Raw genomic sequence first — 26,495 nt, 5'->3', positions numbered from 1 at the left:
TTCCAGAAGAAGTTCCCCTCTCGGAATTCTCTTTGCAGCATCAGCTGTTACAAAGACCAGCAGTTGACATTTCGTCCTCTGTAAAGATTTCCGAGACAGAGATAGGAAGAGAGGCAAAAAGAGAGAAATTGTGTCATTGTTATCATAAGAATCATTGTTGTTTATGATTTGTTATTTCTTTGACTGTTGACCATAAGGTTAAATACAAAAGCGATGTCACTGCATTCTAATTATGCTATTTTGACAAAGCTAACATAGGTCTACTGCTACTCTACAGACATGTTTTAGGGTTTTTCCAAAATCTCTAAACCAAGACCAAATTTATCAACTTTAATGCCTCCTAGATTTTCCAAACTCGACATAGGCCTCTAGACTGTTCTAATTCAGGTTGCTGTGACTTTTCTAACTGAACTGGAATTACAGTTTTTGCAAAGCAGACAATAAAACCCTGAAAAATCCCATAGACTTAAACTGACAGAATCTTCCAACATCTGTCAAAAAAATTCCATTTAAACAAATACACACACAGCCTTTTGGTGCATTCATGTCATGTCGGAATTCCTGTAATTACGAGATGGCTACTCGTAGATTCTACTCGGAGCTATTCGTGTCCTCAGACCTAGTAAGTTATTTGTTTCTATGGCAATACAACGTTAAAACACTTTGTTGTTGACAACAGCTAAATGTTTACCACTACATAAATGTGTTAATTCACCACTATATGTTTCACCACTATCTTGCAAAATACTTCAGAACAAAACATAACAAAAAATGCTGTCATCAATGGCACAATAAAATGGCTTTTGAAACAAAAACGACATGTTAATTCCCTTCAACAGTTGAGGTTGCTGCCATTTTGGATATTTTTACCTGATGCCACAACTGTCAAGTTGAAGCTTTCATAGAATTCCTAAGTTTACAATTGTAATTACGAGTTCTACAAAGACGTGAACACTTTTTCCAAGTAGGAATCTTGAATAACGGTAATTACGACATTGCTCTCTCTCCCTCATCTTTAATTATCTATCTATCTATCTATCTATCTATCTATCTATCTATCTATCTATCTATCTATCTATCTATCTATCTATCTATCTATCTATCTATCTATCTATCTATCTATCTATCTATCACTATAAAGCCAACATCAAAGTTTGTCTTGTCAAAATGTATCTATCTAGTCTAGTTTATTTTCTGCTATTTATTGTCATGTGTCACTTGCTACTGACAGGAGCTGATCTGCTCAGCCATTACTGTCAGAAAAAGACACACACATAAAAAGAGAATAACAAAGAAAACAATGTTCAGACGGACTATCTATATGCCATAAATCCTCTTCACTGAAAACAAACATGTAAAATACATCTGCACCGAGGCACTCAGCACTTTGTTTACATCCATATGAGAATACAGATCTTGACATTGACTACCCACATTAATATTTTTCTCTTTCTCTCTCACACACAAACAAACATCTCTGAAAGATATGTGTGTGAGATGAAGTAGAGAAAGAGAATACCTACTGACCTACCAAATAGCTGCCCCGACCCACACCCACCTTTTTTCATCTATATATCTCTATTCTATGCATACACACAGTATGAAAGTGAAAGTAGGCATCTGTAAACTCAATGCACACATTTCCACCTGCTGCCCAAGTGACAATGAGAAGTGGTCGGTGGTATATATATAATGGTAGCGAGCATTGCGGATTGTTCTGCATTGGGTTAACAGCCGCACAAAGTTTGGAGGATGTGGAGAGCTCACTGATGGCTCCCATCAGTGGCTGCTAGACTTCAGATTGGTGAACTCACACAGAGGTTAATGGACTGACTAAAGTTTGCCTGTGCTGTGACGAGAGGTCCTGTGTATAATTTAATCAACCCTGCATATGAATGAAATGACAGGCATGTTTTTTTATATCTCACTCGCTCTCTGTTGGTGGGAGGACATGCAATAATGTCTTGTTGTGAAGAAGATGAAAGGTAATGCTTTCCAATTAGCAAAATGGGAGGCAACACACAACTAGGTCATAGTGTGTTTTGGATTTGGTTGGCACAGTGGTTTTTAATAATGCCATTTTTGCCATGCAAATATTTTATTATTTTCTAAATATATATTTATACAGGCCCAATTATTTTTTTAACCAAGGCTTAACTTTGTCCAGTCCTGTGGTTTCTTAATGTTTAATTCCAATTTGGGACTTCAATTAGGTTGTCTAGAAGATAAATAGAATTTTGTCTTATCTCTTGTTGTGTCATTTTAATCAAATGCATTTAAAGGAAAATAAAAATACATTACACAAAGTTTGGTTTTTCTCAGGTCGAGCTTGCCATTACCATGTCCCTAAGATTGAGGCGTTTCCATCCAGTGAGAAATGTCTTACATTTTTTATAGTTCCGCTGGACTCTCATGCCATAAGTGCTTCTTGTCAAGTCCGTTGCGCACCATGAGGGACTTCTGCTGTGGTTTTAAGAGAAAGTGCAGGAGAGGGGACGATAAGACCACTGCTGTAACATGTTGCTCAGCCCATTCCAGTCTTGTGATTTGTTCTATTGTGCCACTTCAGCAGCACAAAGACCCAAACCGTATTAAAATGACACCCCATTATTTCCCCACAACAAACCTGAGAGCGAAATGCATTTGCACAAAACTCCCCTAAGATCTATTGAATGTGCAATATTAGGATTGTATATGTGAAGTAAATGGTTGCAAGCAGGAAATGTGTTTTTGCCGTGATGAATTCCATATCTCGGTAAATAAAACAAGATCTGAAATCCCTTCATTCGGAGAGCAGTCGCTCTCGGGCAGCCCTCACCGGTGGAGATGTGAAATTAGTTTTGTCAGGGGTGGGAGTGACTGGTCTCGCGCTTAATTATTGATTCAGTGCGCGTGCAGATGCGAACAGCAGAGAATGTGGGAAGAGTTGGCAATGATGTTTTGAAATGATAAATGATAGAAAAGAAATAATGAATTGGTTGAATGGTTATTTTTACAAGACTGTCCTTCTCACTTGAGCAGACTGGAAGACTGCAGACTGGTGTTTTCTTCCTTACTTTCTTTAAATAAATAAATAATTCCCAGTCAACCGTAAGGTTTGCAAACTAGCTATGAAGAGTACAGTTATTTCCTTCGATAATTAGGAAGGCTACAATACTACTTTAAATAATTTCTTCATAATTAAAAGTTAAATAATTTATGTAAACACAAATTAAAACAGTAAACGAATCCCTAGTCATTAAACCATAATCACAGATGCGTTGACACTATAAAAGCTAAAGCGTTTCAAGTGCACCTGTCTCCCACTCGCAAACGAAGGTCAAATTAGCTGTCAATCAGAGCCGCTGCGGCGCGAGTCCGCTCGTTCCCGAAAGGCACGAGACTCCCGCCTCACCCTCTCCAACCGACTTCTCAAGAGCAGCGCGCGCCACCCCTGTCTTTTCCCTCTCAGCCAATGAGATCACACTGCGCTCCATAAATGGTGTGGAGGAAAAAAGGATGCTCGCACTACTAGCACCGCAAAGTCATTGAGGGACTGTCTTTTTTGTTTTTGTTGTTTTATTTTGGATGCTTTGCCCTCAGATTCATTAACCGACGAAACAACAGGCGCTTTCCGACCGCAGCTTTAAGTTTCTGACTCCATCTCTCCATCTATCAGCAGATCCTTCTCCACCCGACTGTCCTTGGGTCCACGCGACACCTCCTCCAAGACTTCCGAGAACGACACGCATCATAACCGCTCAAAGGCGCGACGTTAATTTTCTAACTGTCTTATTTAAATAAAAGAACGAGCCTTATCTTTCTTACATTCACCCAAGGACACGAGAATGGTCATGGTGAGTAATGTGTTCTCATTTGAAACAGGAGAATTACACTGCAATGTAAATCACCGAAACACACTGTTACGTGCAGTTTTAGAACAGTGCCTTAATCCGACGCAATACACCTCATTTCACAAATTTCGCTCTTTTTTTATTGTTCTTGACCACACGTACAGCGACAGTGGGGATTATGACAATTATATTATTTAGAGAATGTTTTAGAGACGCGCATTGTGCGTAAAGGTGTGTGTAAATGCGTGTGTAGTTATGTATTATGCAAAGAGCAGGTGTGTGAGATCGGTAACCTGTGCATTCCTCAACCTGGCACTCTGTAAATAACATAAAAAAGTATTTTCATTAAATTAACACGTTTTAAATAGCTAAATCGCCCATAATAGCCAATGCCCCAAAATTTGGTGTCTTGAAGAATCAGCCCTCTTTATGGCTTTACTTAAACTGATCTTTTGCCCACTTAATCCTTGGGATACTTGGGTGTAAACATTTTTTTTTATAGTAATGCATTAATGTACAGAAATCTATCTAAAAATGTACAGACATATGTTGGCTCTAGTAATGGAATAGATTTAATATTTAGGTTTTGTAATGATTAACCTGTGATTCTCAAATTTATACTGCATGTATATGTATTGAATGTAAAAGATTTCACATATTCTGCAAGCAGTGCACACTTTTAACTTGCTTTAATTAGCAGTGCTGTGCTGTCACCCTATTACCATAATGCCTGTAGGTGCAATCACTCTGCACTCAAGCTGAGACCTCGGTAGCGATTGATTGCCTTTGCTAGTTCTGAAAGGGCTTCTGTTAGCCAAAGTGCCTGTGCCTCCATCTGCAAGGCTGCCAGAGCGAAAGTGTTAATTTTCCAGAGTAGAGCAGATGACGGACAGCTGAGGCAACCAGTGAGGAAGCTGAGGAGGAGGGGGCTGCTCTGACCTCACCAATGAGGAGAGGGCAGGGTGTGGAGCTGGAGCGTTCAGCTCATGCCGAAGCCCATGCATTCACAAGCAACCTCACTCGGAGGAGGAATGCCCACTCTCTCTCCTGCTGTCCGCACGCTGCCTCACCATCACTGAGACACATATAGAGAGAGAGAGAGGAGAGACACAGAGAGATCTCCAAGTGAGGAGATATTTATACGGCTATAGGCAAGAACTCTGCCCGCCCACTTACAAATGGAGTGGAATGGGTTTAAGATGGTAAGGATGCTGCTTTGCTTTTGTGCATTCAGGCATGTTTGAGTGTGTATGTTCGATTGTGTGTTTGCCCTTGTTGTGTCTCTCAGCCTGCAGCTGCAGTGGCAGCATTAGAGTCTCTGTCTTTCTCTCTGCCTCTTCCTTTCTCCTCTTTTTTCCATTCTGCATGCTAATCCTCCCCTTTATCTTAGGATGAGAGGAGTATTGTATGAGAACAAGGCAGATGTGAGGAGAAGAGCAGAGTGGAGAAGAGAAGAAAGAAAGAACAGGTGTAGCAGTTTCTCAGATGCCGCGGTTTAGAACCTATTTACGGTGTAGAGGCAGTATGGAATCTAAATGCTCACCTTTTTTGGTTGCATTCTAATTTTCACTCTCATTGTAACACCTGCAGTTCTGGTTTGATCTGACAAAAAGATACCATGAGCCATAAGTGTCATATGATGAATATGAATTCACATTTTAGTAAACAATCGATTTAAAATTTCAATGTCAAGATGCAGGGACGTAGAGGGTTGTGTAACATTGTAATAGCATACATGTCAGAGTGTAAGTTTGTAAATGAGAACGAGTGGGAGTGACCTTGTGTGTGTGTGTGTGTGTGTGTGTGTGTGTGTGTGTGTGTGTGTGTGTGTGTGTGTGTGTGTGTGTGTGTGAGTGTATGCTTGTGTATGTGTATCTATTAGGTAGTGTATCTATTAGGTGTGTTTCCATGCATAGTGTAGTTAGTGTTCAAGCACGTCTGGAGATCACTGGCTGTGTTTACTGACTATTACTGTGATAGAGGCAGGGCAGGCTGCACTTTGCATGCTGTGCGTGTGTTGTGTGTGTGTGTTGTGCGAGTGTATGTGTCCATTGTTGACTAAGGGTTCAGAGACTATCTCCCCCGGCTGTCACCAGGCTAGAGGAAGACTGTGCCTGCCAGGAACCAACTCTCCCCAAGAGAGAAACACAAAGAGAGAGAGAGTAAGGGATGTGGCAAAGCATACAAACTGAGCTGGGTATGAAAGAATCTAAGGCCTGTATTAAGGTGCAAGACACAACAAATAATTTTGAATGGTCGAGGCAGCACAGATATATGTTTGTACTAACTTGCTGTGACTGTCAAATCCCCTATCTGAGCAGTGTGGCTGTTTGAATTCAAATGTGGGCAGCATTATTCATTTTTCAGGCAAATGTTTGTTTGTGTGTGGGCTTTAACATGCAATCAAAATTCTAATTGAAAAGAGAGCGATTCCCAACAGTGAATCCTTGCCTTACATCCTTCCTCTCTTTTCTTTGTGCGCATGAGTGAGGAAAAAATACAGTTTACGCGTGGCAGATAGTGGCTGTGAGGGGGCTTGTCCACAAGTATGAAGGAGATGGTTATAGTGACAGAGGAAATAAGGTGCGGGAGGGAGAATGTTAAGGGGAAAGAGCTTCCACGTTGGCCGCTACATTTCTCCTCCTCCGCAGTGCTGACGTCCCGGTTTCACACTCTCCTAATGGCCATTACACAGAGCTACAGCCACGTAGCCACAGCCTACCTCTAGCTTATGCTGTTTCCTTCACTCTGATTCTGTTCTTCTCATTACTTTTTTCACCTCACATCTTATCCTCCTCCTTCTCTCCTTTCCTTCCTTCACCTATGTCCTTCCTCCGTATGTCCTCTCCTCATATTTTCACTCCCTCTTCCAAGCAGCCTTACCACTCTGCTTTAGGGCTTTCTCCTTTGTTGTCCGACTCCAAGGTTGCATATCAATGCTAATAAGGCTAAAGCTGGACTGAATATTAAAAAGGGGTGGATAAGGGCGCAGGTGGACAACAGAGAAAAAAGAGAGAGAGAGAAAAGAAAATGAGACAGGCTGTCGAGATGCTGTAATCTGGGCAGCAGGGGTGGGAAAAGTGCCCTAGGATGTGTGATGGCTGGGTGGAAGAGTTTGCACCCCTCTCCACACAGCGTGACTACACATGACAGCTGAGTGTCAAAGTGGGCCACTTGATTTTTCTAAAAGTTAAGAAAAGAGTTCGTAAGAGGAGAGGGAGTGCTAGAGAGAGGCTCAGGTTATTCCCCTCTGGCTGTGTAGACTCAGGGGCACTGAGGGCGTGAGTGTCACCACTGCATCCATCCCTCACTGTTCCACTGCAGGAAAACAGCAGTATTCTTATAACTGCCTGCCTCTGCATACTTTTACAATGAGCTCTCAGATGGTGGTGCCGTAGAGCTTCAACCTGTTAAACATGGTTCACTGTGTAACTTTCAGTTGAAATGTTTCCACACAGTTCTTTTTAATCACATTCAGTATTGTGTTTCTGTATAAAAACACATGATTTCTCTTACTGAATGGTTGGAAGATATTTCTCCAGCTGATGAAACATCAGTCAAGACACTTGGACCAACTTGAGCTGAATTTTCTAGTGGCAGTTATTGTATGTAAAAAATTTATATTACAATATGGTATACACTACAATTCTGTTTTGCTTTTTATTTTTTGCTGCATTTACAGGATGTGCCAGCTTTTTTATATGTCTCTGACCAAAACACATTCCTCAACTCTGCAGTCTGAGCAGTGGTAGAAATACAGATACACTAAATGACTGACATGAGATCAGATAACCTAGGACACAAGAAATATTAATCGGTTTACGGATTGGACAAGCGGTCAGTGAAGGGAAGCCAGACAGGACAGGCAATGATGCTATGATGCATTATTTAAAATCAGACTTAACACAGAAATACAACCGCACGAAACAGGATTCATGAGGATTTATTTCCCTTCCATTGGATTTACCGCACTATATTTAAGATTAAAGGACAATAGCATTGCCCTGAGCCTTTTAGAACACTAAATAACATTAGTGGCAAGTGTATCAGTAGCCTTTGCTGTAGTCTTCTAATTAGAACCGATGCCAGATACCATTTGTAAGTCTTTATGCTCTCGCCGCAGTTCCGACATGGCATCGTTAAAAGAGTAAACAGCAGTCTGTAATCTATTTGCTATGCTCTTCATTCCGATTTGAAAAAGTATCCTGATACTTAATCGTTTTCAACGGCTCTGACAGATTTAGAACACAAATGTAACCTCCGAATGTAATTACTGAATGAGTCTCACTCTGCCAACTGATTAGAGAAAATGCCTTGAGAGTTACTGAGGTAACTGAACATCCAGCTCTAGGGGGGATAGAGCACACTGACAGGTGAAGACAGCATGCGCTTATTAGACGAGTCTCTTATTGAGACTTAAATAACTCAGAAAAGATTTCAGCGGCTAATGTGGGCTTTCATCACATTCCATATTTGCGATCACATCACTTTTGGGAGAGTTTTACCCATAGTGTTAAAATGAACAATGTGCAAACCTACAAAGAAAACCTTTACAAAGAATTACAAAGAATTTGGAATGTAAATTTTAAACATGCATTAAAATTAATCTGTGAAATGTTCAGATAAAAACTGGCTAAATGAAAAGAACAATCAAGAATGAGATCTATTTAATGTCGCTGTTGTTTCACCCAGACCAGTGTTCCTGACAGGTTATGTTTCAGGACATTTTTTTTTACATTGGACATCAAGTAGCAACCCAACACCATACCAAAACTGTTTATTACAAAAGCAAGAAAATATCAGTGAAATCAGTCCTGAAATTATTATTATTACATAGTAATTAATATATAGTCATATAGTATTAATATTACCACAAACTGCCTAACAATATGCAAAATTATGACATAGGCAGAGTATGAAAATGGACAATTCTGCGAATGCATTAACAAGAGCAGAAATGTGATTTACCAGCCTAAAGGTCTGGTCGCACCGAGAATGATAACTACGATATCTATAACCATATGTTTTAAAAATCTTTTTGACTCTGAGAGAATTGCAGAGTCCACACCACAACAATAACGATAACGACACTGAGGAACAATTCTCTTCAAGAGTCACTTTAAGAGTGTTTTGTTCCAGCTGATGAACAATAAAAACATTGACAGCCAATCAAAATTCAACTTTAAAGGGCTTGAGCCGCAATGTGCATTAATCTTCAAAGTAACAAATTTCAGCACCAGATCACCACTTATTACACACACAAACAAATTGAAAACTCCTGCTCAAGAACAGGTATTGTTTCTTCTGCATTCTTCTTCTTCAGTATTAACGAAGATGAGATAATGAAAACTAACGCATACTGGTGGCATACAGTTACCTCAGATGTACAGCGGTAATGTTGACAACATTGTCTTGTCTCCTTTGAAGTTGTATCAGTCTGTTTTTCTTTTGAATTCTTAGCGAGACGTAGTGCAATAGCAGGTCATATTCGTTTATTTTCTTGACCATGAATGTAACTGCAGCATGCACTTAGAATAAACAGAAAGTTGTCTTCTGTTGGTGTGGACGCTAATATAGATATCATTATAGTTATCGTTATCATTCTTGGTGTGAATGGGCCTTAACGCATTAATTAAATGGTGGGCAAAATACTTAATTAGAACAAACCATATTTCTAAGTATTGAAGTCTGATTGCACAATCTTTTACAACCGTTTTCTCGTCCCTTTAAAAAGTTTAAAATCTTACAGAGCTGTGAAAAAGTATTTGCCCCCACTCCCCTCCTGATTTCTTCTGTTTTTGTTTATATCTCATATTAAATTGCTTAAAAAATTCAAACAAAATCTCACTTAAAACAGGCAATCTAAGTCAGAACATGTGAGTGGAGCTGAGCATGGATAATTTCACCTGAGCCAAGAGCACCTTTTTGAAGATCCCATTCCGTTCGCTTAGGCCGCTCATTGCCTGCTCTCTCAACCTAGAATGCACATGATATGCTGACTTAGGAATCTGAAAAATAAGCAATAGGCCTGAGGTTATGGAGTTTAAACATTGTTTTAGTAAGGTTTCAAACCTTATACATAAATGCAAAGTAAAAAGCAAAGCTAAGAACAAGGAAGTAGAAGGGAGTGGAGAGGCTGTGAGAGTTAGCAAAGATTCCCTTTGGAATCTTAAGTGTCACATTGCCAGAAAGCATGAGGATGTTTTATGCGACAATAGTAGCTAAAGGTAAGCTAGTAGGCTACACTAACATTCGATAATAAATAGATCGTAATGTATATTGTTTTTTTGAAATGCGAGATTCTGCACAACCACACGTGTTATCAATTGTAGAGAACTAAACTTTATAGCCTACTACAGAGAAATTTCATGTTGGAGCGGGATTTGAGTGAACTTTTTTATCGTGAGCATGAGTGGTACTTGATCGGAGCGTTCGCTTAGGCCGTTAGCGGTACTTGAGCAGAGCGCACGTGCATGGAATGGATTAATCTGAGTGTCACACTGCTCCACTTCGCTCACATGCTCTGATCTGAGTGAACACAAAATACAGTTTTTAAATAATAATTTTATTTATTGAAGCAATAAGTTATCCATGACCAACTGGGCCTTTGTGAAAAAGTATTTTCCCCTTAGTTACTAATCTCCAAATCTATGGAACTGCATTCATAATGGAGTTCAGCTGGACTAGACACACCTAGGCCTGATAACTCCCAGCCCTGTTCAATATAAAATAGAACTGTTTCAGCAGGAGTTTGCTAAAAGGTATCACCTAGTAGTACACTATGCCAAGGTCGAAATAAATTCCAGAAATAATGTGGAAAAAGGCGATTGAAATACATCAGTCTGGGAAGGGGTACAAAGATATTTCAAAGGCTTTGGGACTCCAAAGAACCACAGTGAGAGCCAGTATCTCCAAATGGAGAAAACTTGGCACAGTAGTGAACCTTCCTAGAAGTGGCCGACCTTACAAAATTCCTCCAAATGCACAGCGATGACTCATCCAGGAAGTTATAAAAGCCATTAATAAAGGTCACTGTTCATGACTCCACTATCAGAAAGACACTGGCCAAATATGCCATCCAAGGAAGAGTGGCGAGACGAAAACAACTGCAAAACCAGAAGAACATTAAGGCTCTTCTGAATTCGAAAATGGAACTGTTTGGAAGACAGGGGTCCCGTTATATCTGGCATAAATCAAACTCAGAATTTCACAAAAAGAACATCATACCTGTGGTCAAACATGGTGGTGGAAGTGTGATGTTGTGGGGATGCTTTGCTGCTTCAGGGCCAGAGCGACTTCCAAAAATGAAGGGAAACCTGAATTCTGCTTTCTACCAGAAAATCCTCACAGAGAATTTCCAGTCATCAGTCCATGTGTTGAAGCTCAAGCACAACTGGGTTATGCAGCAAGACAATGATCCAAAGTATAGGAGTAAGTCCACCTCTGAATGGCTCAAAAGAAGCAAAATGTAAGTTTTGGAGTGACCTAGTCAAAGCCAAAGAGTGGGCCACAGCATTGTGAAAGACTGATCTCAAGTTATCGGAAGTGTTTGGTTGCAGTTTTGCTGCTAAAGGTTGCACAAACAGCTATTAAGTTTAAGGGGGCAGTTCGTTTTTCACATGGATGATATAGGTGTTGGATAACGTTTTGCTTCAATAAAAAAAATATATATTTGAAAACTGTATTTTGTGTTTACTCAGGTTGCTTATGTTTTATGTTATATCTCATTTGAAGATCTAAAAGAATTTAGTATGAAAAATACATAAAAATAGAAGAAATCATGAAGGGGCAAATACTTTTTCACAGCACTGTAATTATTTTGCTATTCTAAATTTGCTCTAGTATGTAGTTGCATTTTATTATTTGCATTTACCATTTTTTACCATTGTCCCTGCTATCCATGACCCTTTATTAACAGACCTGTGACCCACCAGCTGAGAACCACTCTTATTATTTCTCCCAGAAACATTTGGGGAAAACAGAGACAAAGGTGACACTTTAATGGGTCATAATTTAAATCTCCAAAAAGTCTCCTGAGCTTTGAAAGAGCAACCTCTGAGCATTAAAATTTTCCTCTGAGTGAGGCGAAACTTACCACATGTTTTAATAAGACTCAGGCTTGATTAAATAATGTGCTATGAAGAGAATTTTCTTAATAATATGCTTTCACCACAAAATGGGTCCTTTTATTATGTCAAAGATAAATATAAATTAATAACAACAAAACGTTTGTTTAAATTTTAATAGGCCTCGACAGCGATTTCTTCATTTGATTCTTCCTTATTCTCCTTGCTGAAAGCTGAGGAAAGATCACAAGTGCAAGCACAATAATTCCTCTGGCACAATTTCAAAGTGCCACGCATAGACAAACGATAATCAGCCGAACATACACTGCACGCACAACCTGCTTACCGACACACAATACACTGCTACTGGCATACTGACAGATGCCTCTCCAGATACACATTGAATATTGTATATGTTTGTTTGTTCTAAAAAAGGTTGTATTGTATCGTACGATACTAAGTTCACAATTCAATACCATATGTATCGTATGATACATAAACAAACACATTATAGTGTAATTAAAACCAAGAAGCACAACATTGAGAGCTCTACAGGTGTCCTCCTGTAGAGGTGGGCACTGAGTGCTCACAGGAGAACAGAGCAACAGATCAGCAGTACATAGGCGAGAAGATCAATGGCAAATGGAAAGAAAATTGTAACTTTACAGCTTGTCGAATTTGCCAAACAATGGTGTCATGTCCCAGAGCTACAGTACATCAAACATGTTGTTTTATTTAGGCCGAGATCACCGCTCACATCGGTGAATTTGCGATGCATAAACACAGCAGCAGCAGCAAAGCTGCACCTCCCCCAGATGACACGGAGCATTACACTGAGCAAGACACTCATAAGTAACATTATTTTTTTGTTGGTACAACACTTGCACACATGTTATAAGCCAGTAATAATGCAGATAACATTTACATGCAACATGAAACCAGGGGAAGAGGCCAAAAAAATTATGTGTGCCAATTGGTTTTTGCTCAAGCCGCTAAATAAAATTGGATTATGTACATATATCGTAAAACCAGAGTTCAGGTTTTTTCCTTTCTACAGTCACTTTAGCTTGCTCTCTGGGGGCTTTAAGACTTTAAGGCATGATTTTCTAGGGGTGCAACGATTGATCGGCCACCGATCAAAATCGGCAGTCTTAAATCCGTGATCGCCGATTGGCCGATCGTGCCTAGAATCAGGGTCGATATTTTTCGCTGCAAACAGGGAATCACACATACACTGCTCCTCTAATAAATTTGTGCTTTCTTAGCCCTTGAAGCATGACAGTGTGGCCTTCGGAGGGTGAGTTGTTGGCAATTCTAAGCATTCAAAATTTTTTACTTGCATACATGATGTAATTCACATGAATATGCCATTTTTTTTTTTTATTTGTAAGAATTACACTTGTGTGTATACTAAGTTGTTATACAGTGAGCAGGAAGAGGATAAAGAGGCTGCTAATGGGTATAAAAACAAATTAAACAACAAATAAACATACAAATACAAATCTGAGTGCACATGATGTAACATGAGTCCTGACAAACAGATGTTGTGTGGAGCGATAGAGACTGTTTGAGCCATCATGAGCCATCAAGCACTTTTAGCTTCGCCCTCTTTAACATGAGCGCTCTCTTGTCAATCAAACATGCACACTCTCCAGGTGCTCTCAATATCTCATCATCAGTCACTCATCTCAGCACTATTCTGCAAGGATCCCAATTTAAATCAGATTAATGTTGGTCACAATACCACTAAAAACAGATGTAACTGTTTAACCTTCAATAAAGGCACCGCGTCTTCACTCATTTGCTTAATAATTAGTTATTTGTGTTACAGCAAAACACCCAAGACAGCAAACAAATCATAGATATTAATGATTTGTCACTGGAGCAGTTTTAGAGCTTGTAATGGACATATTTTTCTTATTTTTGAAAGTATCTCTCCTGTGTATGTGATGCTCTCATGGTTTTTGGTTGCCAGTATGTCACAATATGACCTTTTGATATTGACAACAGAACCATTCATAACTGTTTTCAATACAAATAAATGTTAGCATTTCACAATTAATGTAATTGTAATGTAATTTTGGTAACACTTAATAAAAAGGTTTCCTTTCTTTAACATTAGTTAATGCGTTAGGTATCATGAACAAACAATGAACAATATTTTTACAGAATATATTAATCATAATGTTAGATAATAAAAATACAATTGTTCATTGTTAGTTCATCATGGATTAATGTGCATTAACTAATACAACTTTTGATTTAAAAAATGTATTAGTATAAGTTGTAACTAACATTAAGTTCATTAGTTCATATTAACTACAGTAATGTTGTTAAATAATGTTAACAAATGGAACCTTTGTAAAGTGTTACTGTAATTTTACTGTGTTGGGCATAAATATATAACTGCAGCACATAACTTGCAAATGTGTGGCAAAGGGCACAGTAAGAAAAAATCGGTATCGGCCGATTAGTGTTAAAACAATTGGAGATCGGTATCGCCCTCAAATTTCGTGATCAGGGTACCACTAGTGAAAAGTGCTAAACAAATATAAATGACTTGAGTGTAGACAAACTTTAGTATTTCTTATTAAAATAAAAAAGTTCTGTTGTTTAAGTTTCTTTATTATAGAGCACTACATTTGTTGACAATGTGTTGAAACCTTTAGTAAGTTTAAGAATCATATTGTGAAATTTGTGTATCTTTACATGCCTAATATACAGTATATAAATACTATTATTATTATATATATATATATATATATATATATATATATATATATATATATACAAATATAATACAGATATAATGATGAAATTATTATATATAGTGATCTTTAAATATTTACAATAAATAATAAAAAAATATTCAGATAATTAAAATATATTATATTATTGTGGCGTTATTGCAGCTTTATAATCCAATGTATTGTTTATTGGCATATTATTGAACATAAGCTAATCATTGGCATACAGTTGACAGCAATCCATTTTGCAAGTGAATTTGTCAGTCAGTCCGAGATTTATTATGAGGGCTTGTCTAAGGACCCATGCATTTACACCTGCGTCAGACAGATGCTTTTGGAGCATCTCACTTTTTGGTTGCGTCGCATCATAAACACAATTTTTAGGTGACTGTGTCAAGGTAAACATAGTTTAATACTTAAAAGAGCAGGTTTTAAGATCCCTTAGTTCGGATTTACGCTCCATCAAGCTGTGTTTTGAACGCAAGAATGTTGTGCTGTCTGCTGAAGGGTTGTTATGTTGTCTGTATAAGTTGCCTATATTGCTGAAGTATCGCTTACTGCCCCCTAGAGAAAACAGGTGGTACTTAAAGCTTGAATTTCTCAGGAATCTTCCTTATTAAGGTCCAGGGACATGATTAATTATGTAAACATTTTTAATGCATTATTTTTTATAAAAATTAATCTGAATTAACACATTAAATCGACAGCCCTAATATATATATATATATATATATATATATATATATATATATATATATATATATATATATATATATATATATGTATGTATATTTTGCTCTCATCCCCTATCATACTAGCTTTCGACCTCCATCCCACTTTCTTTGTTTCTTTCCTTCTCCTCTCTCCCCCTCGCTCACTCTCCCCCTCCCTCGCTCTCACTCTCTCTCTCCGCCTGTGTGTTTTGGTATTCATACAGACGTTTGGATTTGAGTGGCAGGCTCTCTTGAGACTGCACATTTCTCTGATCTACATTTTGCACCCTAAGAAAAGACAGCAGAAGTGGCAGCAGCAGGCGAGTCTTTGCTCCCGCTATTGCAAACACTGTTTCTTTTTCTCTGCTGCCCATTAGCCAATTAACTGACCTGTCTCCTGTGATGCAAAAGGACATCTCAAGGTCATTTGCACTACAGAGGCTTGCCTCACACAATCACACAGATATTTAAACCTATTTAAAAAGTTTAATTCAGTAAAGAAATTCACAAAATTCAAAAAGTAATATTTTTATCAAGTGTTTTTGTCTTGTTTTCCATTTAAAATTGTCTAAAAATCCTTAAAGCAAGATACATTTACTTGAGCAGCAACATACAAGATATTTAGAATTGCTTTAAGATAATATATCTTAAATATAATTGTATTTTATATATAAGTGTATTTGAGTGCAGGAAAGACAAAATATACTTATATTCAAGATCTATTCTCTAAAAGCAAGTCTAAATATTTATATGCTGCTTCTCAGGAGAATGCATCTTTTTAAAGGACTTTGATATTTTAAAATATTTGAATTTTTTATATTATATTCAACATTCTCAGATAAAAAAGTTTCTTCTGCAGTATAGCTGCTAAAGAAAATGTACATTGTTTTAAAGGAGTTTTAGATATTTATATTGGAAAACAAGCCAAAACAATGGGGCAAAGACTACCCTCTCTCACTTTTCTGTTCAATTCAATCCATCTTTAACTCACAAAAAACAAACTCTCTTATTAATAAAACTGCTTGTTGCCAATTTTCGTCATGATAAGAAATGCACAGTGACCTATATTATGATTCAATAAGTCACAAGCCATTGGGTTATAATCTAGCTGCATTAAGCGTGCACGCTCGAGGGACGAGCCCGTGACAGAGTGTGCATCAGCCATGTGCAGTTTCATTCATTCATTCATTCACACAACTCATAGAAGAGGCACTGTCCGCACAGAGAAATGCCACTTTCGGAGTTTGTAGTTATTTACGTGACTTGCTTCCGTATTATTTGAACTTTAATAAAGCTATAACACATTAAATATAACTGCATTAAAGATGTAATGCTGGGTGATTCCTTTAAAGACGCTCAACACGTAAGTTTTGCTTCAGCAGCATGGCAGCTCCAGCTATTTACTTATTGTGGCAGGGCGGAGGGCGGGGCCGGGTCGTAATTCTACATACCCGGTTCTTTATCAGGCTAATCAAGTCTCCGAGAGGGATTAAGGCCGACTGCGGAAGATGGTGCGGGAGAGAGAGATCGTTTACGGGCATGTCCGTCATGTGTAAAGGGATTTAAATGGGCAAGGAGGAGGGAAGAACCAGCCATCATTAGAGTTTAATGTGATCTCATGTTATGTTAAATGAGATCAAACGACTATTTGACAATGAACATTTTTGGATGTTATTTGTGCTTGTTTCCTTTGATGCTCTGGGTGTAGAAGTAGGAAAAATGAGACGAGAAATAGAACATGGGTATAAATGTCAAAGATAGTTCTACTCTGTGAATATCAGTGCCCGCAGGTCAAAGGTCACACACATATATGAAGGGTTACAGAGTTTGCGAGGAACGTCAGCTCACGCAATGGGATGGCCCACAAAACCGTCTTCCCCAAAACAGTAACCATAGATATGCTGTTGGCATTTCACAAAGGGAATGCTTTGCCTGAAATCTCGCCCCAGTAGATCCGCTTGGGTTGAGGATATTGTTATCTCGCTGTCAAGAGGAGTTAGGCTGATTAGAGGTGAGAGCAGACCTTAAGCAGAAGTTGCTGGCGCAAATGTCTTCCCTTACACAAACACACCCTGTTTTTTTTTTTTTCCTCCTTTGCTTGCAGAGAAGCCAAGCATTTATTCCATTAGGTCTCCATCAACCTTCAATCAGGAATCCAGTTTGTAAAAGCACGTCTGACAAATGCTGATGAATATTCCAGGCACAAACCAGAATGCTTACAACTATCAAGAGCACAAAAAAAAAAAAAAAAAAATACCCACATACTAGGCTCATCACTAAACTCTGTTTCAGATGGATTCTGCAAGAATAACCATATATTTTCTAGCACATTCTATATGAGCATAGATGGCCCCCTGTAGGCTTTTTCAATTACACTGTACCCTAGCAGTGGAAGATTAATCTGCTCTTTTGAATGCATGCCACATTTGCTGCTTTCGTTGATATTCTGCAGAGGTTTTATCTAACCAGCTGCAAGACTACTTTAGGTCGCCTTCTCCCTAGCTGCAGCACATTTCTTAATGTCATTCTTTATGCCCCCCAAAGACATCCTGGTGATGTGTTGACACAGCGTTCAGGTCATTTCTGCTTTTAAAATGTGATGACACTAAAGTCTATCACTTCATTGCAGTTAAGCAGAACGAATGAAAAGAAAGACGATTAGCAGTAGATACTATATGTTCTCTGTGGGCACCACAGCATTAGTGGGGAGCACAGTTGCCTTCTTTTAAATGACACCCATTCATCTACATTTTAGAGCCTATATGACATCCGAGCTCTTAACGTGGGTTGACACATATGAAGAGGCTAACAGATTGAATCTCTTTTACCTCTTTGTCTCTCACATTGAGATTGGTGCTATTTATTAACTGCCTGTGTTAGTTAGTTATTCAGTCAATCTCCTATCAATTACCTCAGCGTTCACTTATTAAAACAGATGCTGTGGGGTTGCTGCTTTGTCTTGCAGCTACTTTCCTTTATGAGCTCAAACGCAGATCTTAATCAATAACTAAACTGATGCAAAGGGATGTTTCTCCACCAGCTGTGGACTTCATTCCTCATATAAATATTGGTGTCTTTGTGATTGCTTGGGGTTTAAAAAAGGCAAATATTTGTCAATACGATACGGTCACCAACATATTGTGCATTCATATTTAAAGGATTGTATTTTGTATCCCTGTGGTTCTTGGAGGAGAAGAGGCAGAAATATTAGGTGTGCTTGTTAGTGCAAAGAAGAGCTCAATGTTGTTGTTGTTTTTTTTTAAAAGGGAAGAGAAGTGAAGGAAAACAAAAGACCACATGGGAATGAGATTGGATAAGGAAGGAATAATGGTGAGTAGTGTTGGTAGATGAAAATGGGAAAAGAAGGGGTTTTGGGAAAGAGGGAGTGTTGAAGAAGTGAAGGGAACCGTGAAAAATCAGCAGCAAGAAGATGAGGAGGCTGAGATTGGATTAACCAGGGCTCATGTGTGTGGTGTGTTAGAGTGAAAGAGAGAGAGAAAGCTCAGTGTGTTTATGTGTGTTCAGAAGCCCACCTCATCCTCTTAGAAACTTGAGACTGCAGTTAGCTGCCTTAGTTACTGTATTTTCCCTTGCCTCACACATACACACACAATCACACATCTACTTTTAGGCTATTTGTAAAGCTTTTAATGTGTCTCTATAATGAGCAAATATAGCATGACAAGCTTAAACAGAGGAAATAATTAAGAGACAAAAATATTGTGTAAGGTCTTTAGCTGGCTTTCGCACTCCCCATAACAAAACACATTCATCCTCATTTTACCAGCTCTCCAAATTCACTGCAATACTCACCAAGGGCTCCCAAGCACAGCTTTAAAACCCATCTATATAGTCTTGTTGTGATTTGTTGTTGGAGGTAAAGCAGCTTGTTAGTTGCAAAGGTTGAGGGGTGCGCAGTATGCATAGTTTCCAGGGCATGCAGTAATGAGGCTGCACTCTTTCTCTGTGCCCGGCACAGGTGCGGCACTGTTCTGCCACCTGCCATCTACCTACAGCCATGTTAGTGCCCGTTTGGAGCTGACACAGCCTGGCATACTGCTTGTACTAAGTAAAAGGAAACCACATATGCACTTGCACACATATACACTGAAGTGCATGCAAAGAGAAAAACTAAACCACAATACTCATGCAACCTTGAGCTATCTGAGCAGAGACCACTTGCACCATAAGCAGTGCAGCGCAGAGAACCTACATGTAGCCACGGCAAGGTCACCTTTATTTTAATGCAGAAAAGTCCCCCACTGGGAAGGCAATGGTAAAATGTGTAATATATATGTGCAATGTTTAGAGAGGAAGAGCAAAAGGGTATGTGAAAGAGAAAGATCGTGTGGGGGTGGGCAGTGTATCTCTGACTCTGTCACTGACAATCAGCTTGAGGTATAAGTCTAGTTGACAGACAAGGACAACACACGCATAAACCCGGAGATCTCACCCCTCTCGTTTTGATCATCAACTTACACATAAACCAAGTTTCATAACACAGATCTTAGACATTTTAAAGGCACATCCACCAAATGCTTTGATATGGCCTTGCATCTAATAACGAAGGCCTCTCCACATCACAAGTAGCGCTTGCAGAGATAACCAGGGGCCGGAGCATGTCAGTCATTTGCCACTGGGTGTGTATGTGTGTGCTTGCAAGGCCAGGCCCAGCAGGCTGCTTATCTCACACAGCCTAAAGGATGCAAGTCCTGTGGGCTGTACTGCGGCAGGCAGAGGGCCAAACTCTTATATTTCCATCAGGAGCCCGAGGATAGAACTGGTCACTGGAGCCACACAAATGCAAGTGTCATCCCCGAATCAGATGCTCACCAATTTTCTGCTTGCCTTGGCAGTGAGCTGGGCTGCTACCAGCGGCTAATGGAGCTAGCGGTCCCAGGACAGCATGGACTAGATAGTGGATACATTGTGCAAAATGCACACGTAAATTTATTTTTCTGTCAAGAAATAAAGCTTTATTTGAAAGATCTTCAATTAATGTGTTTACATGCACACCAATAGGTTGAGAACTACCAAAAATCAGCCTATTTAAAAAGTCCAACAACGGAAGAAACATTTACATAACATTTGAAACCATTGGGCTGGTCTCTGCTTTGGATAATGAAAGCGTACCCTGATTATGAAAGCCCGTTTAAAGCATTTAAATGACTTTACTAATTTTAAGCTTATTAAGTGTAATCGTTGTAAGATTGTGCATGTAAATGGTAATAACCCCAGTATTATGTAATTTTTCAGTATCTTTATCAGCATGCACCACAGTTGTGTAACTTTCACAAAAACATTCCTTTTTGCATGGCAGTTCATCAGCACTGCATTGAAGTTCTTTGCCTTTATTTGAAAACTCTGCTGAACCCTTACCAACACATTAGCCGCACTGTCATGTTGGGCGCTAATTCGTCTCCACAGAAGATCTGTGAGAGAGGTTAATTTAAGGCCAAGGAGATCCCACGCACAGAGAGAAAATACAGCCATTCGTCCAGAGAGAGAGGGAAACAGCAAAGGAGCGAGGATGGAAAGAGAGAGGGAGAGAAAGCAAGAGAGCTGGGTCAGCTGATGAGGTCAATGTTGTGAGATTTGGAGAGAGTGGGTAGGGAGAGACGCAGGTGTTTCACCAGACCCATAGCCCAAAGGAAATACACGGACCGTGTCACCAGTGCTGCCGTTCTCCACATGCACCCTCTTTTCTCCTCTCCTTCTCTCATCCTTCATCTTTTCCATTCTCTTCATTTACTCTTCTCCCATTCCTTCTCGTGCTTTCCTTGTTTCTTTTTCTTCAGCAATTTTTACCTAAAATGTACATGAAAGACAATTTGATATCTCCAACTATCTCGAATTGAGGTTTTGTGTCTCACAGAGTTGTCAATATGTATGCAACTTTTTCACACAAATGCATTTTTCATTATTTAAATTCTGTTATAATGGTTTCAAGCAATTAAACCCTCAGACAATCAATCCACTCTCAATCATCCAGTCATTTACATGATAAAATGTATTTTTTTCTGCAGCTTAAATTATTCAGTTGGACCACTGGACAATCAAGTAGCTTCTTTACCATCTAAAAACAGCTTTTTAAAAGAGTGTTGTTCTGTTATCTTGTTGGCTAGATCTTCAGAATCTAGAAAATTATTTATTAACACTTCTAATGGTATTAATATTTTGCTGACCTTAATACTAATGTATTAATCATAATTCCATATTAGAGGGATAGTTCACCAATGATAGTTCAAATGTAAAATTCTGTCATCATTTACTCACCCTTGTGTTGTTCTAAACTTATTCTGTGTTAAGCCTGATTTATACTATGGAAGAAGTCTAAAGTTTTTCTCCTGGACAAACTAAAGCACCTTAGGCGAACGAAACCAGCATTTAGAATATGTGCAGCGTATGTGTAGTTTTTAAATTAGTTCTTTTAGGGTGTTGTCATGGTGTTTAATGTACTGTTCCAGCCACAAGTAAAGACAATAATGCAGGTTTTTCTCTCCGTGGACTGCCGCTTTTAGCACTGTGTCGCTTCTTTGTTTTATTAACTTGTAACGGAGCCCCTTCCACTTTTAAAAAATCTATTCGCTCCATACATTTGTCGTGGCCACACAGTCTTTGTAGATTTTGTGTTGCAAATCAGATAAAAAGTACACTTCTGCACAATCTCGTAGAGATGGGCTTCAAAGTTATCCATTTTAATGACAGTAACCCAGGTAACAACTGGGCACGCATTATTGTAAATAAAAAAATCGTCACGTTTAAACCACACACACGATTAGTTTTAACCAATCATCAGTGCTCTTCGACCAGCTGAGTCTTCAAGGTCAAGAATGTCAGAGATGTACGCGAACAGGAGAAATCTCACCAAACAAACACCTTGGCAGAACAAAAACGTCACTGCACTTTGTCATTTGTAGGTGAACCAAGCGAAGCCTGTTCGCCCATTAAGTATAAATTAGCCTTTACACATTTGCTTTCATTTCCATACAATGAAAGTAAATTTTGACTTAGGCTAACATTCTGCCTAACATTTAATTGTATGTGTCAAGGAAGAAAGAAAGTCTTAAGGGTTTGAAACAACATGAGGTTGAGGAAAGTACTATTTTCATTTAAAGTGAACTATCCCTTTAATATAAAACTTCACCAAAATATCTATTACTCCACAGACTTGTCATTATTGAGTCACCTTACATCACCCCAGGAATCGAATTCCGCCTTTGAACAGGAAAAGGTCAGAGAGATTCCTCTGAGATATTCATTGGACTCAGACAGGTGCATGGAACCCATCTCTGAGAAACAGACACAAAGAGAGAACATGAGCCATGGGCCAACTGAAAAACAGCCATCATTACTGATTTAATGAGGCCCGCTGTAATGACGGGGTAATATAATCAGGGTGTGGTCCTCTGCTATCCTCTACCATCCTGGTTGAGCCAGACCCATCACCACTACCCAGGGGAGAGAGGTAGAGAAATTACGGAGAAATGTTTTGGAGACTTCTATCGATTCTGTGTAACGTAAGACTGGACTTCATATAGAGAGGAAAGAGGAAAATGTGTCAAGCAAAAGTTAAATGAAAAATTGCTTTTATACTGAGGCATTTATTATACAAACTCTCTAAGAGGGAGAATAAGAGGAAGAGAGAGAGGTACTCAATGAGAGAAGCAAGGGAGGGTGGAGAAGAAAAAATCCATTTGGTAAAGTAGATGCGGATCGATGATGACGGAGCGGAGCAGTCTTGGCGCATGCCGTCCCACATTACTGCCCTGATTGATCTGCCGGAGTGGCAGCTTGACCTGAGGGCTCTGGAGGAGGTGTCCCACAGAGGAGTAGAGCCCACGCAAAACACTGGGAGAGAAAAACAAAAATCAATATGGACAGAGAACTTTACTGACCCAATGTTAAGATACAAGAAATGTATAAAGCTGCGAACCTGAATGGGTTTTGACAGCCCCTCCGGCAGTTCAGTGCACAGGAGGGTTGAAGTCTGGGGCTAATGCAGCGACCTCTGTGAACATTTAGGAGAATTGTACCCGCCGCCTAGAGTCTCTGTTAACTGAAAATGTGTTTATTTATCAGACTGAGAATTATTTTTAAGGGATTTTATCCAGGGCTATTTATTGGACTCCTACTTTTTTTGTCAAAGGAGGTAAAAGATGAGTGAAGGAAAGGTTATTCCCTGGCTACATGTACCTGCCTTGTATGAATAATCAGAAGCCTTTAAGTATTGCTTGAGAAAGAGCATTTCAAGTTAAAATCCTCATCTTGTCCTCTCCTTGGCGGCTTTGAACCCCATTAGAGTGCATAAAAAAACAGCTAGATCATATATTCAAATGCATATACAGTATGGCTGCTAATGATGACCTCCATTTTGTGGCTGGCTCTCAGTTTTAAAATTTGAACAGTCTGTGATGCCAATTATCTGCACCGGGGGTGTGTGATACGGGCTACAGGCACAAGGAGATGATTGTGCAAGCTGCTTCTGAGTCCAGTGTGGTTCCAGTTTGGGTCGGGTTGGAGTTAAGCACAGGTTGTTTGGCTGAAAACCTTCTGTCGGTGTTAAAGAGGCTGAATGTCACGTGAGCAGATGAGAGAAGCATGGGAGATATTTTGATTATACAATGTGAGGTGACATTACTGTTCCATTGGTTTTTGTGATCTAGTCACTTTTGTTGCAGTAATGAGTCATGTCCGAGAAGGTAATATCTTCAAAAACCTTTTGATACCGGTTTTGATAACCACCAACTATAAGCGATACTTGCTGGTTTCAACAGGGAATTACAGGCATCTACATTTTTGTGTGTGTATGTTTGTGCATGTGAGAGAGAGAGAGAGTGAGAGAGAGAGAGAAAGAGAGAGAGTCAAAAAGTTCATGTTATAATAGAATTTTCACCTGAAAACAAGAATTGTAATCATTGAATCCCCCTAATGTAGTTTCAAACCCACATGACTTTCATTCTTACGTGGAACAATAAAGGAAATGCTTGGCAGAATGTTAGTCTCAGTCACTATTCACTTCCATTGCATCTTTTCTCTATACAGTGACATTGAGATGGAGAAAAGGAAGTCAAACAGGTTTGGAACAACATGAGGGTGAATAGTGATGACAGAAGTTTCAGTTTTGGGTGAACTATACCTTTAAGCTCACATCCTCTATCCAACGGCTATTCTTTTCTGGCTTATGTGAGAAATTATTTAAAGAAACAAACGTTCAATGAATTGCCATATTTGCTTACATTGCTTAATTGCAATGAACAACTGCAGAAGTTTTTTGTTTTCTCAATAAAAGCAATCCAGAAAGAGGAGGAAAATGAGACAGAGAAATAAAGTGAACAAAAGCCATTTCTCCATTGTTAAATCTTCCATATTTGATTCCTGTGAGCTTTGAGAAAAGGTCAGTGAAAACAGAAGATGAATTCATTTATAGTCTGTCCTCTCCCTTCTGCCGCCTGCGGACATTGATCTGTCCTTTGTAACCAGAGTAACGGTGAGCATGTTTTAGACTGTGAAATGATGCATCAGTTGGCTGTGTCACCCTGGTTGTCATTTTGAACGATTCAGCATGTGGATCTGAAGATTTGGTTTGGTTCATGGAGACAATTTGCTGTTTCACTAAAGAACGAATACACATAAATCACATGGAAATCAAGTTTAAAGCTGAATGTACACTTATGTTGCATCACTATAACAATAAAAGTGTGTTGTTACACCCTGCGGTCCTCACTTAAAACTAAAACCAAGGTGGCACTGGAGATTAAAAACGAAAATCCCAAAAGGCTTTTTTCTTCAATTACAGACCCATGTCCCAGATAACACAACACCGAGAGCTGTTAGCAATCCACCTGCCCGCCCCATCCCTCTCTCCTCCACTGACAATTTTTCTCAAGATCCCGACACCTGGGTGCTTACATGTATGTGTTAAACATCTGCAGAGGACACAGAGCCCTTCCCTCCCGCCCCTGTCTGATTCAGAAGTGTCCCCTCCGTCATGTAGTGCTGGATGCCTCTTATTACACTCCTCCTCTATTCCATCCATCCAACGGAAAGGTCACGCTCATAGTCTCCCTCTTTTCCTAAATTGGCTGTTTTCGCTGTTAGCTCCACGGCTCAAGCTGTGATTGCGGCAGCCTCGGTATTGGTCCTCTAAGGTCTTGTTTACGAAGTTGGATTTGTCCGAAAAACCCATGATATTAAATCTACAGTCGGGAGCCTTGCTGTTTTTCCACCATATATTCCACCCAAATTCGTCTTTTTTCTATGGCCTTGTATGTAAAAATGAAATACCTAAATTTCTTAAGCGAATAAGTCAATCTTTATAGCACACATTCTCTGCACCTATAGCACCCATATCCACTATGTGATGCCCTAGCCTATTATATTTAAAACCCAAATAAATCCAATCAAATTTTAATTTTAAATTTAACTGTCATGTCTATCCAAATCGAAGCCACCTATGTGTTTTAGTCTGCCTGGAGACCGTCAGGAGTGTTTATTTGGTATGGAGAAAATGGGCATGTTTGAATATTGACCCTGCCCCCCTCCTGTAGGGATCGACAGAGACTCAGTGGCGTCAGGCAGACCTGCCGCAGCTCCAGGGCTGGGCTGAGAAGGGACTGCTGACACAGCCAAAGATGGTAAGGATACTGCTACCCACTAACTGCCATTTTTACCCCATTTATACTCTACCATATTGCTACTATGAAGTATGAGAGGGGGGCCTAATGCAGGGTTTTTTTTTTTTGAATTGTAATATGTTTTAAATAAAAGGGGAGGGTGACTTGATAACATATTATGAATGGATGTTGTATTGCCAATATTTGTAATATTTGTGCCGCATTTAAAAGACGTGTGCTATTAAAACAATTCTTTGCATATTTAAGACATGAAGGCTACATTTTCCGATTGATTTTATTTTTATTTTTAAAGGGATCGTGAAAATATTAATTTTGCATTTGATTCGCAAAATACTTTGATTTCCACACAGAACAGCCCTGTATTTCCCCTGTACTTGAACCTGAAGATTATTACCAGTGTTGTTTTCCCCTAGATTTAGCTGTCACAGGGCCACATAAATAAGAGCAGACATATATAGGAGGGAGAGCACTAGCATCAGAAGGCCACGGTAATGACTGG

At 39.2% G+C, this 26,495-nt stretch overlaps 1 protein-coding gene across 2 annotated transcripts in view; it reads left to right on the top strand.

Annotated features, from left to right (window-relative positions):
- LOC127630877 (ELAV-like protein 4) overlaps positions 1-26,495 on the top strand; it is a 102,023-nt gene that overhangs the window by 15,706 nt on the left and 59,822 nt on the right. For both annotated transcript variants that reach the window (XM_052108722.1, XM_052108721.1), the window contains exon 2: positions 25,910-25,996. In XM_052108722.1, coding sequence (XP_051964682.1) covers positions 25,910-25,996 — 87 coding nt within the window. The remainder of the gene's footprint in view (positions 1-25,909; positions 25,997-26,495) is intronic.

Source organism: Xyrauchen texanus, chromosome 37 (assembly GCF_025860055.1).
Source record: "Xyrauchen texanus isolate HMW12.3.18 chromosome 37, RBS_HiC_50CHRs, whole genome shotgun sequence".
Classification (NCBI taxonomy): Eukaryota; Metazoa; Chordata; class Actinopteri; order Cypriniformes; family Catostomidae; genus Xyrauchen; species Xyrauchen texanus.
Note: the sequence above shows the minus strand (reverse complement) of the source record. Positions and strands in the feature narration are given on the sequence as shown.